General features: G+C 40.3%; 2 protein-coding genes across 2 annotated transcripts; both read right to left on the minus strand.

Moving 5' to 3' along the window:
- Positions 1-14,119: 14,119 nt before the first annotated feature.
- On the minus strand, positions 14,120-15,007 carry LOC102663406 (uncharacterized). The gene is made up of 2 exons (XM_006595264.1): positions 14,724-15,007; positions 14,120-14,249 (listed from the first exon to the last, which is right to left on the minus strand). The coding sequence occupies exons 1-2, from the start codon at positions 15,005-15,007 to the stop codon at positions 14,120-14,122; spliced, it is 414 nt and encodes a 137-aa protein (XP_006595327.1).
- A 334-nt stretch (positions 15,008-15,341) lies between these two features.
- LOC112998710 (uncharacterized) lies at positions 15,342-15,974 on the minus strand. The gene has a single exon (XM_026124835.1). The coding sequence runs from the start codon at positions 15,972-15,974 to the stop codon at positions 15,342-15,344; it is 633 nt and encodes a 210-aa protein (XP_025980620.1).
- Between the last annotated feature and the right edge of the window lie 4,335 nt (positions 15,975-20,309).

Consider the following 20,309-nt stretch of genomic DNA (forward strand, 5'->3'; position numbering starts at 1 on the left):
CAATTCAAATAGACTTCTAAACTGATGGGTCTGGATTTTTGCAATCTAGTACCGACCTGGACATGAAAATTGATTTGTTGATGCTCTTTCCAGGAGGATGACCTATGCAGCCCTATCTACAATGCAGTTTGATGAATTAGAAAAATAGGAGACCGAAGTCCAAAATGATCCGAAATTGCTAGGGCTAATACAGGACTTGATGCAAGATATAAATTCTCATCCAGGCTACACTTTCAAGGGTAGGAAGCTGTTTTTTAAAGGAAGGTTAGTGTTGCCTCGAGGATCCTAAAAAATTCATATGTTCTTGGAAGAATTCCACAATTCAGCCATAGGAGGGCATTCTGGGTTTTTTAGGACCTACAAAAGAATTTCAGCCATTATATATTGGGAGGGGATAAGGAAGGATATTCAACAATACGTTGCTACTTGTGAAGTTTGCCAAATAAACAAGTATCAAACTTTGTCTCCTGCTGGATTATTGCAACCACTACCCATACCTACTCAAGTTTGGGCTGACATTTCCATGGATTTCATAGAAGGTTTGCCTAAGGCTTAGGGTAAGAATGTGATATTGGCAGTGGTGGACCGTTTGACTAAATATGCTCACTTCATTCCTTTGAGTCACCCATTCACTGCAAAAGATGTAGCTCAAAGTTTCATTAAAGAAGTGGTTAAACTACATGGGTTTCCTTCAACCATTGTGTCTGATAGGGATAAGATCTTTTTGAGTAATTTCTGGTCTGAGTTGTTTAAAATGGCAGGTACAAAATTGAAGTTCAGTTTAGCCTATCATCCTTATACTGATGGCCAAACGGAGGTTGTCAATAGATGTTTGGAAACCAACTTGAGGTGTCTCACCGAGACTAAACCCAAGCAATGGACTACATGGTTAGGTTGGGCCGAATTTTGGTTCAACACCAATTACAATAGCTCCTTGAAATTGCCCACATTCAAGGCTCTTTATGGTAGAGATCCTCCTCATCTACTTAGAGGGACCACTATTCCCTCTGTCGTTGAAGAAGTGAATCAATTGACTCAAGAGAGAGACCAAATTCTACATGACTTGAAGGATAATCGGACAAAAGCTCAAGTGCAAATGAAAGCGTATGCTGATCGATCCAGGCGTGTTGTTACCCTTTCTGTGGATGACTTGGTCTATCTAAAACTTCAACCCTATAGGCTGAAATCTCTTGCTAAAAAGAGAAATGAGAAGTTGAGCCCAAGGTTTTATGGTCCGTACCAAATCAAAAAGCAAATCGGCCTGGTTGCTTTTGAATTGGATTTACCACCTGCAAGCAAAATACATCCGGTTTTTCATGCCTCTCTTCTGAAGAAAGCAGTGGCTGCCACAGCTAATCCTCAACCACTCCCTCCGATGTTATCTGAAGATTTGGAGCTTCAAGTTTTTCCAGCTGAAGTCAAAGTTGTCCGTAACAATCCTAATGGTACTGCTGAAGTTCTCATTCAATTGGAAGATCTTCAGAATTTTGAAGCCACTTGGGAATCCGTGGAAGTCATCAAGGAACAATTTCCCTCATTTCACCTTGAGGACAAGGTGACTCTTTTGGGGGGGAGTATTGTTAAACCTCTTATAAAGAATGTTTATAAGAGAAGAGGGGGGAAAATAATTGTTATGTGCTGTCAATAGCAATTAGTTTTAATAGGACAACAGTTACTATTATTAGGAGTAGTTTATTAGGAATAGTTAGCAATTAGTTTTAATAGGACATCAGTTACTATTATTAGAAGCAATTTATTAGGAACAGTTATTTTAATTAGGCGATTATGGGTATGTGTAGAATAAGAAGGAAAAACAGAATCATATTCTGGTTATCCTGAAGATGTGTGGTTTAGACCTTGGGAGGGAGAGAACCAAGCTCTCGAAATCTTGGCTTGTTTGAGTGAATATTCTGATTCTAATTGTTGTAATCCTGTCTCTGTTTTGGAAAGAATAATTCTTGCAGAGTGTTTCTATAAAATTCAGTCATTATTATCCAATTTCTATCAAAATGTCCCATAATTTTTTTTTGGATTAACCATCATAATCACACGTGTCTTTGGGATTGTTGTGATGACTAATGAAACTGAGAAAACAATGTATGGATACTTGAGCAATTTTTAGAAATTATGAAAGGAAAGTGTTCATTGAACCACGTTTAAAACAATTGATGGATAACAAAAACTTGAGCAAAAACTTGTTTCTATTATCCATAGGTGGATATATAGTGAAAACTTGTTTTCATTGTGTACTCCTAAAAAGACTAAACCATTTAACAATTTAAAAATCATTGCTTTATCAATTGATTGAATATGGTATCTTCATCCGTGTGGTACATAATCAAATAACAGTAGGTTCAGACACCTTTGCAATTTACTATATTCATCACACTAATTACGATTGTATAATTGAACTTGACAAATCCATGATTACGAATAATAGAACCAAAGTAACATACATTTACCAATGCACAACCCGACAAGAATCAATATGGATGCTAAATTGATTGTGGAATTTGAAAGATGAAAAGGAATATCATTGATTTTGCAGTTTGTGGCAAAAAGTTGTGCAACAACAAACTACATATCTAAACATGATATAAATGTTATAAATGTTAGCAGTATTAACATAAAACTACTTAACTATGATACTATACACAACAACAACCCAGACAACATGCAGCAAACCCCTCCAGATCCATACCATATCTCCCCCCGAAAGGACACGTAAGTTTACATTAATGCTTCTCTGACATATTCTTGATGCTCCCTATTTTCGACATGAGAATGCACAGTTACACATACACCAAAATAATAATTCATATTTAGACAGTTTTAACATCCCATTTCCAACCAAATGCCTATCCATACTAAGTAAACTTCATCTAGCTTAAAATATATGTTGAGGCAACAAAGCTCTCCTTTTTCAATTACACCAAACACCATGCTCTAAAGTTTTCCATATCATTCAAGTACCCCATGTCATAAAATCTAGAAAACAGAAGCATAAGTAACAAACCAACACAATAATTTAATGCTTCATTAACAACTGAATATACAATTTTATTCATTGTCATACTTACATTTGATTTATTAAGGAAAATTTTTCGAATGAAACAAAACAAAATAATAAACTTACATTCATCAACTCCAACATTGTATGAATGAATGGTCAGATTGTATTGTAAATACAAAAATTTCTATCACAAGTGCAAATTGATTTACAAACCTCGCAATAGTCTTAATCAATTAATGAATTAAATTCAATAAGAATAAACAACCCACTACCTTTTTTATGACCTTCACCTTCTCTTACGCTTATGGCCCCGGTCTACTCCACGGTTACAACAACCCAGTGCTTTCAACAACAGAGACACAGTCATTAACAAAACAAACCTTTACACCCCATGTCCAAAGGAAAAAGAATCAAACTTCATGTGTTATGGTTTACAGTCCCTATTCTAATCACCCTAACTTATATACATTCCTCTTAATACATCGATTGCAATTTCTGTTGAAATATAAACTTGATTTGGGCCTAAATTAATTATTTGGTTCCTTGGACTTAGTTATTTTGGGCTTAAGTAATTATGGGTCATGTTTCTAGAGAATTCTTGTAGTGTTTGGAGTGTCTAGATATTTCTTATGGTTTTAATATTCTCTAGAATACTCTTTGGATCTCTAGAGTTGAGAACTCTCTAGAATTAGTGTGTCTAGAGTTCTCCTTAGAGTAGTATAAATAGAGATGTAATCCTACACATTTGTATCAAGCAAAAATACAAAGTTCTCTCCTCCATAAAGAATTCTCCTTCCTATCAAGTTTCTATTCAAAGTCTCCAATATTCCTAAACATAAAAAGCCTTATTTCCAACAAAGTGGTATCAGAGCTTCAAGATCCTCAAAAGATGGCGAATGGAGGTTTTCCTTTCCAAATGCCGATGCTCACAAAGAACAACTATGATAATTGGAGTATCAAGATGAAGGCGCTACTAGGAGCTCAAGATGTGTGGGATATCGTAGAGAATGGCTTCGAGGAGCAAGATGAAGCCTCCCTAAGCCAAGGTGTAAAGGAGACGTTGAAGGAGTCAAGAAAGAGAGACAAGAAAGCTCTCTTTCTCATTTATCAATCGGTGGATGAAGATACATTTGAGAAGATATCCAACGCAACGACGGCCAAAGAAGCATGGGATAAGCTTCAAACTTGCAACAAAGGAGTTGAGCAGGTAAAAAAGATTCGTCTTCAAACTCTTAGAGGTGACTTTGAGCGTTTGTTTATGGAGGAGTCCGAGTCAATTTCTGATTATTTTTCTCGAGTATTGGCCGTAGTCAATCAACTTAAAAGAAATGGTGAAGATGTTGATGAGGTGAAGGTCATGGAAAAAATACTTCGAACTTTAAATCCAAGTTTTGACTTCATTGTTACCAACATTGAAGAAAACAAGGATTTAAAGACCATGACTATTGAGCAACTCATAGGTTCCTTACAAGCATACGAAGAAAAACAAAAGGAGGCTACGGAGCAACTACTACAACTCAACGTAAAGGAAGCAAACTATGCAAATTACAAGAGCCAAAAAGGACGAGGTCGCGGCCAAGATCGTGGACGTGGACGAGGACATGGAGGAGAAGGAAGAGGTGGTTACAACAACCACTCCAACAAATTCAAAAATGGAGAAAGAAGTTGGAATCCACAAGTAACAAGAGGTCGTGGAAGAGGAAATTCATGGTCGAGGTATGACAAATCACAAATCAAGTGCTTCAATTGCAACAAGATTGGTCACTATGCATCCGAGTGTAGATTCTCGAAGAAGGTTGAAGAGAAAGCTAACTTTGTAGAAGAAAAAGGCGGAGAAGAAGAAACTTTGCTACTCGCGTGCCAAAACAAATTTGAAGAGAAAAGAAACAAGTGGTACCTCGACATCGGCGCAAGCAACCACATGTGCGGCGATAAAAGCATGTTCGTGGAGATCAATGAAGCGGCAACCGGCAATGTCTCATTTGGAGACGACTCAAAGATACGAGTCAAAGGCAAAGGTAAAATTCTCATACGTTTGAAGAATGGGAGTCATCAATTCATATCCAATGTCTACTATGTGCCTAACATGAAGAATAATATTTTGAGCTTGGGACAATTATTAGAGAAAGGCTATGACATCCATTTGAAAGAACATAGTCTTTTTCTTAAGAGATTGTAGACATAACTTGATTGCTAAGGTGCCTATGTCAAAGAATAGAATGTTCCTCTTGAACATTCAAAATGATGTGGCAAAGTGTCTCAAGGCTTGCTATACCGACTCTTCGTGGCTATGGCATCTACGGTTCGGGCACCTCAACTTCGACGGTCTAGAACGTTTAGCGAAGAAGGAGATGGTGAGAGGCTTGCCTAGCATCAACCACCCAGACCAACTTTGCGAAGGATGTCTAATTGGGAAGCAATTTCGTAAAAGTTTTCCAAAGGAATCAACAACAAGAGCAACAAAGCCGCTAGAGCTCATACACACCGATGTCTGTGGACCAATCAAACCCAATTCATTTGGTAAGAATAAGTACTTTCTCCTCTTTATTGATGATTATTCCAGAAAAACCTGGGTTTATTTCTTGAAGGAGAAATCAAAAGTGTTTGAAAACTTTAAGAAGTTCAAAGCCCTCGTGGAGAAAGAAAGTGGTCTTTCCATCAAGGCCATGAGATCTGATCGAGGAGGAGAGTTCACTTCAAATAAGTTCAACAAATATTGTGAAGACCATGGCATCCGTCGCCCACTGACAGTGCCAAGATCGCCACAACAAAATGGAGTAGCAGAGAGAAAGAACCGGACCATACTTAACATGGTGCGAAGCATGCTCAAGAGCAAGAAGATGCCAAAGGAGTTTTGGGCTGAAGCAGTGGCATGTGCAGTTTACCTAACAAACTGTTCCCCAACAAGAAGCGTGCATGAGAAGACACCACAAGAAGCATGGAGTGGAAGGAAGCCCGGGATCTCTCACCTCAAAGTGTTTGGAAGCATTGCCTATACCCATGTTCCAGACGAAAAGAGGACAAAGCTCGATGATAAAAGCGAGAAGTACGTGTTTGTGGGTTACGACTCAAGATCCAAGGGGTACAAGCTCTATAATCCAAATAGTAGAAAGATCGTCATAAGTCGCGACGTGGAGTTCGACGAAGAAGATTGTTGGGATTGGAGTGTTCAAGAAGATAAGTATGATTTTCTTCCTTATTTTGAAGAAGATGATGAAATTGAACAACCAATCATAGAGGAACATATTACATCACCGACACCAAGGCTGGATGAAACAAGTTCAAGTGAGAGGACACCGCGACTAAGGAGCATTGAAGAGATTTATGAGGTAACCAAAAACCTAAACGACATTAACCTCTTTTGTCTTTTTGGTGATTGTGAGCCTCTAAGCTATCAAGAAGCGGCGGAAAACATAAAGTGGAAAGACGCCATGGACGAAGAAATCAAGTCAATCACGAAGAATGATACGTGGGAACTTACTACACTTCCACGAGGACACAAAGCAATTGGAGTAAGATGGGTGTACAAGGCAAAGAAGAATGCTAAAGGAGAAGTGGAGAGATACAAAGCAAGATTGGTGGCTAAAGGCTATAGTCAAAGACAAGGAATTGACTATGATGAGGTATTTGCTCCTGTTGCTCGTCTTGAAACTATTAGACTGATCATTTCTTTGGCAGCCCAAAATAAATGGAAGATCTATCGAATGGATGTGAAGTCAGCTTTCTTGAATGGTTTTCTCGAAGAAGAAGTCTATATTGAGCTACCACTGGGCTATGAAGTAAAAGGGCAAGAAGAAAAAGTCTTGAAGTTGAAGAAGGCGTTGTACGGTCTCAAGCAAGCACCGAGAGCTTGGAATGTTCGAATCGACAAGTACTTTCAAGACAAGAACTTCATCAAGTGTCCATATGAGCATGCACTCTATATCAAAGCGCAAAGTGGAGATATTTTGATTGTGTGTTTGTATGTAGATGACTTGATCTTTACAGGGAACAATCCAAGCATGTTCGAAGAGTTCAAGAAAGATATCTCAAATGAATTTGAGATGACGGATATGGGGCTCATGGCATATTATCTCGGCATCGAAGTAAATCAAGAAGACAAAGGAATTTTCATCACCCAAGAAGGCTATGCCAAAGAAGTCCTTAAGAAGTTCAAGATGGAAGACGCCAATCCAGTTGGCACCCTAATGGAATGTGGCAGCAAGTTGAGCAAGCATGAAAAAGGAGAGAATGTGGATCCAACTCTTTACAAAAGTTTGGTTGGAAGTTTACGTTACTTGACATGTACAAGGCTGGATATTCTCTATGCTGTAGGAGTAGTAAGTCGCTACATGGAAGCTCCAACCACAACTCACTTCAAGGCGGCAAAGAGAATCCTTCGATACATCAAAGGTACAACCAACTTTGGCTTGCACTATTACTCTTCTGACAATTATAACATTGTTGGCTATAGTGATAGCGATTGGAGTGGAGACTTGGATGATAGAAAGAGCACTACTGGTTTTGTGTTCTTTATGGGAGATACTGCTTTCACTTGGATGTCAAAGAAGCAACCAATAGTCACACTATCAACTTGTGAAGCCGAGTATGTCGCTGCCACATCATTCGTTTGTCATGAAATTTGGCTAAGGAACTTGTTGAAAGAGATAAAAATGCCATAAGAAGAACCTATGGAAATATGTGTTGACAATAAATCAGCACTCGCTTTGGCAAAGAATCCAGTCTTTCATGAAAGAAGTAAGCACATTGACACCCGTTACCACTTCATAAGAGAATGCATTGAGAAGAAGGAGGTAAAGTTGAAGTATGTGATGTCTCAAGATCAAGCTGCCGACATTTTCACAAAGCCACTCAAGTTGGAAACTTTCGTGAAGCTAAGGAGTATGCTTGGAGTCACAAATCAAGTTTAAGGGGGGATGTTGAAATATAAACTTGATTTGGGCCTAAATTAATTATTTGGTTCCTTGGACTTAGTTATTTTGGGCTTAAGTTGTGAATGTATGTATACATGATTTTGATGATGCCAAAGAAAAATCAAACAAGGTTGCTTCAAATGATAAGCATTTGCTTCAAGAATAATTCAAGAGTGCTTCAACAAACAAAGCCTTGTTTCAAGATTCACTAAAGACCAAGCCTTGCCTTAAAACAAAGTGCTTTCAAGACATGCAAGGCTCTGGTAATCAATTACCAGGAAGTGTAATCGATTACCAGAAGACAGGGTTGAGAAATAGCTGTTGAAAAAGGTTTTGAATTTGAATTTTCAACATGTAATCGATTACCATATGTCTGTAATCGATTACCAGCAACGAAACTTTGGAAATTCAAATTCAAAAGTCATAACCCTTCAAATTATAACTGTGTAATCGATTACACAAACATTGTAATCGATTACCAGTGGAAAGTTTTCAGAAAATCTGCCAACAGTCACATCTTTTCATTAGATTTGTGAATGGTCATCAAAGGCCTATAAATAGGTGACTTGGGCACGAATTTTAGACAGAGAGTATTTTTGGTCCAAAAATGTCTTATCCTCTCAAAAGACAATGAGAGAGATTCCAAAAGAACTTCATTGTCAAATGATCTCTCAAGAAATCCTTGATCAAACACTTGCAAAATCTATAAGGATTCTTACATGATCTTCATTGTAATATTCTTCTCTTGAAGAGAGAATTCTTCTTCCATTCTTCTTATTCAATGAGATTGGTTAAGAGACTGTGAGTCTCTTGTTGTAAAGAATCTCTAAACACAAAGGAAGGGTTGTCCTTGTGTGTTTAGAACTTGTAAAAGGAATTTACAAGTTAGTGGAACTCTCAAGTGGGTTGCTTGAGTACTGGACGTAGGCACGGGTTGTGGCCGAACCAATATAAAACTGTGTTTGCATTCTCTCTTCCCTTATCTTATTTATTTTGTTGCAATCAATTGTGTCTTGCATGTTTAAAGAACATTGTTAAATTGATTGTTGTTGTTTCTTCTGTATTCTAAGCCTATCCCTCTTAAGATTATTGAGGCCACAAGGTCCAACAAGTGGTATCAGAGCGGGATTCTTGTATAAAGTTTAAAAGCTTCAAGAATAGATATGGCCTCAACCAAATTTCCATTTTCTGAGGAAAATTCTATCTATAGGCTCTTATGTTCAATGGTGAGGGTTATCATTATTGGAAAACCTGAATGCAGATCTTTATAGAAGCCATAGATCTAAAGATATGGGAAGCCATTGAATTTGATTCATTCATTCCTACAATGGTTGAGAGAAATGCAACTACATAAAAAAAAACTAGAGAAGAAAGAAAATGATGATGAAAGAAGAAAGAAGAAGGTTCCTCTTTAGCCCCAAAATGTTGAGTGCGATCAACTTGGGCACATGAGATTCAATTGTCCTGTGTTTAAAAGAAGAATGGAAAAATCCGACAAGATGAATTTCAAAGAGAAGAAAGAAAAGAAAGGATATATCACTAGGGAAGATAATGTCTTAAATTATTCAAGTGATTCAGAGAAGAAAATCATAAGTTTGGGTATCATGATGAAAGACTATGAAAATGGAGAAGAGCAAAGTCGATACATTGATAGCAATTTCTCCAAACACATGGCATGCATCAAAGTTTATTCATATTTCTCCCCAAGAAAAGTGAATATGCGATTTATGGAGACAACAAACAAAGGCCACTTGATCAACAACCTCAACAAGTAATATCAAATGATACCAACAGGTCACTTGTCTTTGATTGATTACTTTTGATGCTTGTTTTCTACTTGAGTTTAGACTGTCCTTGATGATTGTGATTGAATTTGATTGACTGTGTTTGATGATTGATTGATTGTATTTTTTATTGTGTGTTTGATTGTCTTTGATGTTTGTTCCTGATTGAGTTTTTGATTGTTTTTAAAGAATCTATTAAACTTTTCAAATTAGTTTCATGTTTTAAGAAAACTATTTGAAATTTAGAAAAGGAAATTTTGAAATTGAAATTTGAAATTGAAAATTGAAAATTAAAATTTGAAATTTGAAATTAAAATTTGGAAGTTGGAAGTTGGAAGTAGAAGTTATTGGAAGTTGGAAGTGGAAGTTACTGGAAGTTGGAAGTTGGAAATGAAAGTTATTGGAAGTTGAAAGTTGAAAATGGAGGTTGGAAGTTGGAAGGGGAAGTTACTAAAAGTTGAAATTGGAAGTTGGAATTTAAAATTTAAAATTTAAATTTTAAAAATTTGAAATTTGAAATTTGAAATTTGAAATTTGAATTTTGAATTTTTTTTAATAATAGAAATTATTGTGTATAGTTAGTTGATTATTAATTTAATTAATTTAATTTGAAATATTTGATGATTGATTGTATTTGATTGTGTTTGATTGATGTGTTATTGTACTTGTTTTTGCTTGATTAATATTGAATGATTGTTTTAATGCCTTTTGGTATCACTTGATTCTCATACATTGCAACAAGTGGTAACATCTTTCTCCTCTCTATTCATGATTTGTTTTTGATGTTGACAAAGGGGGAGAGAAAGATAAAAGATAAAATAGTAAGAAAAATTATCTATTGTTTTATGAGACAACTTTTTATATATGAAAAATATGAAATCTTCAATTGTCTCATATAAGCAATCATTGTAAAACCAAGGGGGAGTAAACTATATGCAAATAGATATTTTCTTTGTTGTTGCTCCTAACCTACAGGTGGTTGTCATCATCAAAAAGGGGGAGAATGTAAATCACGAAGATTTTGATGATATCAAGAAGAATTTGCTTGAGAAAGAGGGAGATGTAAATCATGCAAGCTTTGATGGTGTCGAGAAGAAATCACATGTTTGTCATCATCAAAAAGGGGGAGAATGTGAATGTATGTATACATGATTTTGATGATGCCAAAGAAAAATCAAACAAGGTTGCTTCAAATGATAAGCATTTGCTTCAAGAATAATTCAAGAGTGCTTCAACAAACAAAGCCTTGTTTCAAGATTCACTAAAGACCAAGCCTTGCCTTAAAACAAAGTGCTTTCAAGACATGCAAGGCTCTGGTAATCAATTACCAGGAAGTGTAATCGATTACCAGAAGACAGGGTTGAGAAATAGCTGTTGAAAAAGGTTTTGAATTTGAATTTTCAACATGTAATCGATTACCATATGTCTGTAATCGATTACCAGCAACGAAACTTTGGAAATTCAAATTCAAAAGTCATAACCCTTCAAATTATAACTGTGTAATCGATTACACAAACATTGTAATCGATTACCAGTGGAAAGTTTTCAGAAAATCTGCCAACAGTCACATCTTTTCATTAGATTTGTGAATGGTCATCAAAGGCCTATAAATAGGTGACTTGGGCACGAATTTTAGACAGAGAGTATTTTTGGTCCAAAAATGTCTTATCCTCTCAAAAGACAATGAGAGAGATTCCAAAAGAACTTCATTGTCAAATGATCTCTCAAGAAATCCTTGATCAAACACTTGCAAAATCTATAAGGATTCTTACATGATCTTCATTGTAATATTCTTCTCTTGAAGAGAGAATTCTTCTTCCATTCTTCTTATTCAATGAGATTGGTTAAGAGACTGTGAGTCTCTTGTTGTAAAGAATCTCTAAACACAAAGGAAGGGTTGTCCTTGTGTGTTTAGAACTTGTAAAAGGAATTTACAAGTTAGTGGAACTCTCAAGTGGGTTGCTTGAGTACTGGACGTAGGCACGGGTTGTGGCCGAACCAATATAAAACTGTGTTTGCATTCTCTCTTCCCTTATCTTATTTATTTTGTTGCAATCAATTGTGTCTTGCATGTTTAAAGAACATTGTTAAATTGATTGTTGTTGTTTCTTCTGTATTCTAAGCCTATCCCTCTTAAGATTATTGAGGCCACAAGGTGATGGCTGCCCCAATAAGACTTTCCTGGAAGAAATGCATCAATAATTTTTCATTTTTTGCATATGCTCCCATTTTCCTACAGTACCCCTTCAGGTGATTCTTGGGGCAAGTAGTCCCCTTGTATTTATCGAAGTCCAACACCTTGAACTTCGGAGGAATGATCATGTCGGGTACTAGGCATAAATCTTCCATGTTAGCAAAGACATAATCTCTGCCTCCTTCAATAGCCTTTAGCCTTTCCTCTATATGATCAAGTTTTCCTCTTTCCACCACAGTAGGAGGGACTCTCCCCACCACGAAATGCAAGGGTTGAGGTTGTGGAGGGAATCGAGGGCCCTCCAAAGTGTTTGGCAGGGGTACCCCACCAACTGCTTGCCCCTTAGTGGCATATCCGAGGCGAGGCTCGAAGTCGGCTAGATTGTGGTGGGGTACTTCATGTGTCTCCCCCATGGGTTGAGAGACATGTGCATGATCAAATTGAGGTTTTTGGCTCCCAATGGGTATGGGAACAAATTCATCGCCATTCTCCTCGTGAGTGTGTGCAACATTGGGCAGTGTGTAATTGGGAGGTAAGCCATATGGGGGGAAGGCATGCTTGTTCTGAATTTGCACAAAATGGGGGCCACTCATACTTCCCAACTTTTTGCCTCCTTGACCTACCATATTCGAGATGGGATGACGTATTTGATTGAGGCTAGATGGGGGAATCGGGTCCACCTCAACAATAGTGCTGGTAGTGGCAACTGTAGCCGCATTGACCTCCATTATCTTCTTCATGCTCATCATGGCCTCCATCATTGTGGCCATTTTCTCTTTCATGGCCTCCATGTCGGCCTTTATCCGCTCTTACATCTCCTCTATTTCACTCATTACTCTAGCTCTGGCACACGTTCCGTAAGGGTGTCGTAAAGTGTGTTCTTTCCTTTTGATTATAATGATTACACTTCTAATTTCAAGAAAAGAATGCAATGAGCAATGCAACCAATGTGAAAAGCATGGATGCATGTGAGCGATGCATTGTCGAAGTATTGCAAATTTTTATGCAGGGCATAGGGTTGAATCAATTTAGATTTTCATTAAAACAACATGGTCCATCACATCTTGTCAAAGTGAAACTGGAAATAACACATGGACGTCAACAGTCCTCAATTTTTTTTGTAAATTGGCACAATTATGTGTTGGCAATAGACAAAGAAACGATGTAACTCGATCCATCTTCTGCCCCAACTTTGACCTTGACTTGATGAACCTTTTCTTAAAACATGTGCTTGGTTCAATCCCATAATCCAAGGAATAGTAATTTTGATCGCCAATACTTCGACAACATTTCATAGAGATGAATGACTCGGGCATACTTTTGCTATGCATGGCAAATACAATTATGAGATTGACATGAGATGCCCTAAGAACCATCATTTCCTAGTTAACCATGCATTAGGCACCATGTTTACATGATTTTCAATCATTTTTTTAGAGAAATGGGTGTATAATCCCAACATGGTTGGTTTATAGCCATCATCATGGTACCCAACACATGTAACTAAGAATGTGGTGTGACTTTCTTTTTGTTCTCTTTTTTTTGTTTTTGTTTTTTTGTTTTTTCAAAGGAAAATGCAAGGCATGAGAAGCTATGCATGGGTGAACATAATATGCGAACAATGAAAATAGAATGTATGCAGTTGGCATGCTAAATGAAGATGTATGATAATGCAATGATTTATGCAAACGCAATGCATGAATATGATAAATGATAAATGCAGGAAAGATATGTCCATCATGATGCCATGAAGAGATGCATGATGCGATCAAGGAAAAATCCAGAGTAAGTTTGCTATGTGCCCCCCATAATGTAAAAGATCCAAAAGTCCACTTCTAGTGATAATTCCCAAGGGTGGTTTCATGTAACTTTACTGGCTTCTAGAGATATCATCCTCTTAGGTAATACATTATGGTGATAGGGACTATCAGCAACAATGCATCACCAAAAGAGGAAAACTCTAGATGAGGGTTCACTGTCACCAAGCGAGTCGGAGACCCAACATGACCACAGATCGACCTCCACTCCTTATGGCTCACATAAACCCGGGTATAGGGCCTATATTTCTAACTATGAATGTAATCGATAGACAAACATACAACACAACAACATAGCAAAGGTTATGTACAAATATGGACAAACAAAAGATAAAAGGAAACAAGAACAAAAATAAAGAAGAAGTCATGATAAAAACATTGCACACTGACTGAATGGCCTAACTCTCTAACAAGTCCTCAGCGGAGTCACCAACTGTCACAACCTGCCCTTCGACGGGGGTGCGAAAAGGCCAACACAGATGGGCAAAAGCGTTTGTCTCCGAGGGAGAAAACGAGCAGAGTCGCCACCTACGTTTATTTGAGGAAAATGTTAGAAAAATAAAAAAGACGATGGTCTATGAATTTTGAAAATGAGGGTTCGGGAGTTGTTTACGCACGAGGAAGGTATTAACACCCCACGCGTCCGTCCCAAGGGATGGCATCCTTTAATCAAGTGTGCAAAACATGACTTCAAAATTATGTATTTTCCCATTTTATGTATTTGTTGTGTTTTCCCTTTTTTATGTTTATTTTTTTTTGGGTCGACAGGGGTGTTGCCCTTGCTCCTACGTATCCTCAGTTGCGATGAGGAAATCAGACCTACGTAGTTCTTTAAGTCTGAATGTTTGTTTGTCAAATTGTTTGTTTGTCATTTCCTTTATTCAAAAGCTTAGGGGCATAGAATTGTAGTGTTGGATCTTGAAATCCTCACACATTTCCTTCATCATTTTATTGTTCAGATTGGTGGCATTATCAATGATAATCTTCCTGGGCAACCCATACCGGTAGATTATCTCTTTCTTGATGAATCTGACCACCACGCTCCTTGTCACATTGGCATATGATGCTGCTTCAACCCATTTGGTAAAGTAGTCGATGGCAACCAAAATGAAGCCATGTCTATTCAAAGCCTTGGGCTCAATAGCTCCAATCACATCTATTCCCCACATAGAGAATGGCCAAGGCGCCGTCAAGATGTTCAAAGGTACGAGCAGAGCATTGACGTTATCCACGAAAGCCTGGCACTTGTGGCACTTTCTCACATGGAAGCAACAATCGTTTTCCATAATGAGCCAGTAATACCCTGCCCTCAGAATCTTTCAGGCCATGGCATGTCCATTGGCATGTGTTCCAAAGGACCCCTCGTGCACTTCTACTAGCATCTGCTCAGCTTCTCTGGCATCCACACATCGAAGCAAAACCATATCATGGTTCCTCTTGTATAGGATATTTCCACTTAGGAAAAATCCGGCTGCCAACTTCCACAACGTTCTCTTGTCGTTGTCAGAGGCCTCCCGTGGGTATTCCTTGTCTTCGATGTATCACTTGATATCGAAGTACCAAGGTTTACCATCTTGCTCCTCTTCTATGAAGGAGCAATGTGTAGGTTTACCACGACATCTAAACTTGATGTACGACAACCAAAGTGGTAAGGGCATCGGCCATCTGATTCTCTTCTCTGGGAATGTAATGAAAGGAGATATTGTCGAAGTACCCTATCAGTTTTCTGATGTAAGCCTGGTAGGGTATCAACGTGTGATCCCTAGTCTCCCATTCTCCTCTCAATTGATGGATCACCAAGGCTGAGTCTCCATATACCTTGAGCAACTTGACCTTGAAGTCAATTGTCGCTTGGATCCTCAGGGTGCACGCCTCATACTCAGCCATGTTGTTCTTGCAGTCAAAGCCCAATCTAGCTATGAAGGGTGTACATTGGTCGTCGAGGGTAACCAAAACTGCCCTTACTCCGTGGCCTAGTGCGTTGGACGCGCCATTGAACCACACGATCCATTTATCCCTATCTTCATCCTCTACTTCCTCCTTGAACAAGGTCATGATGTCCTCATCTGGGAATTCTGGATGCATTGGTTGGTAGTCATTGATGGGCTGTTGAGCCAGGTAATCTACCAAGGCGCTTCCCTTTATTGCCTTTTGAATGACATAAACAATGTCAAATTTTGACAGCAGAACCTGCCACCGAGCGATCCGCTCGGTGAGAGTGGGTTTTTCAAATATGTACTTGACCGGGTCCATCTTAGACACCAACCAAGTGGTGTAGCTCAGCATGTACTGCCTTAAACGGTGGGCTGCCCACACCAGGGCGCAACATGTCCTTTCGAGCAAAGAGTAGTTCATCTCACATGCCGTGAACTTCCTGCTTAGATAATAGATGACCCATTCCCTCTTTCCGGACTCGTTATGCTACCCTAACATACACCTCATCGACTCATCCAACACAGTCATATATAAGATGAGGGGTCTTCCGGGTACCAGTGGCACAAGCACAGGAGGATTCATAAGGCTTCGCTTAATCCTTCTGAACACTACTTGGCAGTCGTCGTTCCACTAGGCAGACTGGTTCTTACGCAATAGCTTGAAGAGAGGCTCACAAGTAGCAGTTAGCTGCAATATGAACCTCGCTATGTAGTTCAGACATCGTAGGAAGCCTCAGACCTACTTCTTAGTGTGTAGCTCAGGCATTTCGAGGATAGCTTTCACCTTGTCTGGGTCCACCTCTATCCCCTTCTGGCATACAATAAAGCCAAGCAACTTTCCTGACTTGACCCCAAAAGTGCATTTTGCGGGATTCAACCTTAATCGATACTTACGCAACCTCTCAAACAACTTTCATAAGGTGACAATGTGTTCCTCCTCGGTCTTTGATTTGGCAATCATATCATCCACATAGACCTCAATTTCTTTGTGCATCATGTCATGGAATAATGCTACCATAGCCTGTTGGTAGGTTGCCCCAGCGTTCTTAAGCCCAAAGGACATCACTTTGTAGAAGAACATTCCCCACAGGGTGACGAAGATCGTCTTTTACATGTCCTCCAGTGCCATCTTTATTTGGTTGTAGCTCAAGAACCCTTCCATGGAAGAAAACAAAGCAAAATTGGTCGTGATATCTACGAGGACATCGATGTGCAGTAAAGGAAAGTTATCCTTTGGACTGGCTCGGTTTAGATCCCGATAGTCCACGCACATTCACACTTTCCCATCCTTCTTGGGGATAGACACAATGTTGGCAACCCATTCCAGGTATCATGCCACAACCAAAAAGCCAGTGTCAAACTACTTTTTCACCTCTTCTTTTATCTTTAAGGACATCTCGGGCTTCATCCTGCTTAGTTTTTGTTTCATCGGGGAACACCCAGGATTCAGAGGTAACCTATGTTGCACAATGTCGAGGCTCAAGCCGGGCATATCTTGGTACGACCAAGCGAATATGTCTTGGTAGTCTCATAGCAGAGCCACCAATTCATCTCCGATAGGTGTGGTCATGCCCGTGCCAACCTTGACCTCTTTTCTTTCTTCGCCAACACCCAAGTTTATGATCTTCGTTTCTTCTTGGTGTGGCTTCATTTTCCAGTCTTCCTGTTCTACCATTCTTTTTTGCTTTGGGGGAAGACCCCAATCCTCATCTTCTTCATCCTTAGCTTGGTTTATCAGTTGTTCAAAATCAACGTCTGGGTCCTCAGTATTATTACCTTCATAGGACTCATTGTCGGATTTGTACCATTTAATCGCAACAAAAATAAATATGCAGAAGAATGAAAATGGATGAAAGTGCTAGAGCAAATGAAGAAGGATCGTATATTTATATATTTTGATAGCAAAAGACATCCCCAAACAGGGAGGAAAAACCCTAAAGCCTTGGCCCAACAATAGGGTTAGGACTAACGAATTACATTGTGTTTGTCACAGAAATTCCAGGTTGTTCGACAATTCGCCAGTTTCCCAACTCGAACTCAGGAGGGCACGAATGCACCCGGTTTGGTTGCTCTTGAGGGGCCTCTTCATGTGTCATGGTGACCTGACCTTCACACATCCAACCCGTGCTGACAAAGCTTTCGTTGATGTGACACAAGGGAACCCCTTTCATTTGCAGTCCTTGCGACTGGCCCATGCTTCTGCCCCTCCTTTCTAGGGCACTTCTCCTCACATCGATGGGTGTAGGCTTATATCCTAGCCCAAACCTTCCATGGTTCTCCGTGAACTCTACCAAGCTTGCCACACCATCGCTGTTCTGGCCCAAACCCATTTCGGGCTTGTACCCATGCCCTAACATCACCTGAGCTACCATTAATGCGACCCTAGATGAGCGTGGTTGTACTGGGGGAGACTCCATGTAAGCATTGCTTACCACTTCCAAGGATGTCTCCAAGGACTCCTCCGCGGCTTCCACATATGGTGTAGAAGAAGGACAACTCACAAGAATGTCCTATTTTCCTGAGACTATGATTAACTGTCGTTCCACCACAAACTTCAGCTTTTGGTGTAGCATTGAAAGGACCACCCCCAATGAATGAATCCAAGGTCGGCCTAGTAAGCAGCTGTAGGCAGGGTTTATGTCCATCACTTGGAAAGTAATTTGGCATGTGTGAGGTCCAATTTGAATGGGGAGATCAATCTCCCCACCCCCCCACGTCCTGGTGGCTGCCGCCAAAATCCCGCACCACCATGGAGCCTGGCCTTAGGTGTGATGCATTGAAAGGCAATTTGTCCAAAGTAGCTTTGGGCATGACACTGAGTGACGAGTCATTGTCAATGAGCACTTTGGCCAGAATATGGTCCAAACATTTGACGGACACATGCAAGGCTCTGTTGTGTCCACGACACTCCACGGGTATTTCTTCAGCGGCGAACGTGAGGTAATTATTGGTCGTGACATTGTTGACTATGTCCCCAAAACCCTCCACAGATGTCTTGAGCTACTTGGGCTTCGTTCAGAACCTTGACCAATAGCGCCCAATGAGGTTCATAGTTCATGAGTAGTTCAAGCAGAGAGATCCTAGCTGGGGTTTTATTGAGTTGTTCAATTACCTTGAACTCGCTTTGTTGGATGATTCACAGGAACTCATTTGCTTCTTCAGCGGATATTCCTTTTTTGCTGAAGTCTTTCTCTCCTATAGCAAACCTCCCGGCTGGGACCTCCTCATCCAGAATTGGGCTTGCCTTGTTGCTCTCTTCCATGCCCACCTTCGCCTTTCCCTTCGTGTCCTTAGACCATACCAACGGCTCGGGTGTCGCGAAGATCCACCCGCTACGAGTCATACCGCTCGTGCCAGAGATGTTAGTGACCTTGGCAGAGGATAGATCATCCTTAGCGAGTGTGGCGGAAGCATCCTTCTTACTTTTGGGCCCCTGTGTGGCGTACCTCCATGGCACCGCCTTGTCACTTTTGCAGGGGAACGGTGCAGGTTTCTTGACTGGGATAGGATGGAAGCCTCGGGGCTTTTGCGTGGCCACATCCCTGGTGAAGTGGATCACCAATGGCTCGGGCTTGCTCGGGCTTTTGTTAGCCGATTGCATTCACACATCTTGCTCCCCCTTCTTTGCGCTACAGACCTCAAATAGGCCTTGGTCCACCATTCTTTGCAGAAAATCCTCTGCCGCAGGGCACGCCTCTACATCGTGTGCTGCTTCCGAGTGTATCAAACAAACATCTCCCTTGCCCCCGTCAAGGCAAATCATGCCTGCTTCACGCAGCGCCTCCAATATGAACCTCCTCGAGGTTAACACATCTTTCACCTGTTTCATCCTCTGAGGCCCACACTCCTCCACCGTATTAACCGCTGGTCCCCCATGACTGGCAAGAGGATTCGTTCTTACATTTAGGCTATCTTCTTGGAATGTCAGCCACCCCGCATCGATTAAAATTTGGACTTTGTGTTTGAAAGCTATGCACTGTTCTATTTAATGCCCCGAGACACCTCCATGATAAGCACAGGTCGTGTTGGGGTTATACCATCGAGGGAAGGGAGATTGGTAGATCTTCCCGGGGCTCACCACCGCCATTTGGTTGGTGATCAAGGACGGCAGCAGATCCGCATACGGCATCGGGATCAGAGTGAATTCTGCAGGCATTTTTGCCAGAAAATTCCGTCTCAAATTGGTGCTTGTGCTGGGGTTGGAGTTGTCGGCAGGACGAGATTGTGCGGGAGTTGCATTTTGCAGGGAATTCCTTGTGGTTGAGCAGGCACTCTTTACTTGACAGGCGACAGTTTGGAAGGGTTTCCGACGTGGGCTGAAAAGCTTGGCTGGTGCGGGGCGTATTGGTAGGTGTTGTGAGAGGTTTGCCGGGTTTTAGGCCATGTTGGAGTTGAAGTCATCGCCTGTGCGTCTCCCTCCTTCTTCTTGGCTTCGCTTGCCCCAAACCTCCTATTATTTGTGCTTGTGGAGGCAGCATAATCAAACCTCCCCCTCTTCAAGCCTACCTCAATCCTCTCGCCCGCAAATACCAAATCGGCGAAGCTAGAGGGCATGTACCCCACCATCTTTTCATAGTAGAACATTGGTAGTGTGTCTACTATCATCGTGATCATTTCTCTTTCCGCCATGGGGGTGTGCCACTTGTGATGCCAA

This window comes from Glycine max, chromosome 13, assembly GCF_000004515.6.
Source record: "Glycine max cultivar Williams 82 chromosome 13, Glycine_max_v4.0, whole genome shotgun sequence".
Lineage (NCBI taxonomy): Eukaryota > Viridiplantae > Streptophyta > Magnoliopsida > Fabales > Fabaceae > Glycine > Glycine max.

What these genes read in the sequence shown, in the direction of transcription:
- LOC102663406 (XM_006595264.1), bottom strand. Translation starts at nt 15,007, where the DNA reads ATGGAAAACGATTGTTGCTTCCATGTGAGAAAGTGCCACAAGTGCCAG. An exon ending in AAGAAAGAGATAATCTACCG is followed by an intron (nt 14,250 to 14,723) that starts GTATGGGTTGCC and finishes AAATAAACGTAG; the next exon opens with GTGGCGACTCTGCTCGTTTT.
- LOC112998710 (XM_026124835.1), bottom strand. Translation starts at nt 15,974, where the DNA reads ATGGACCCGGTCAAGTACATATTTGAAAAACCCACTCTCACCGAGCGG.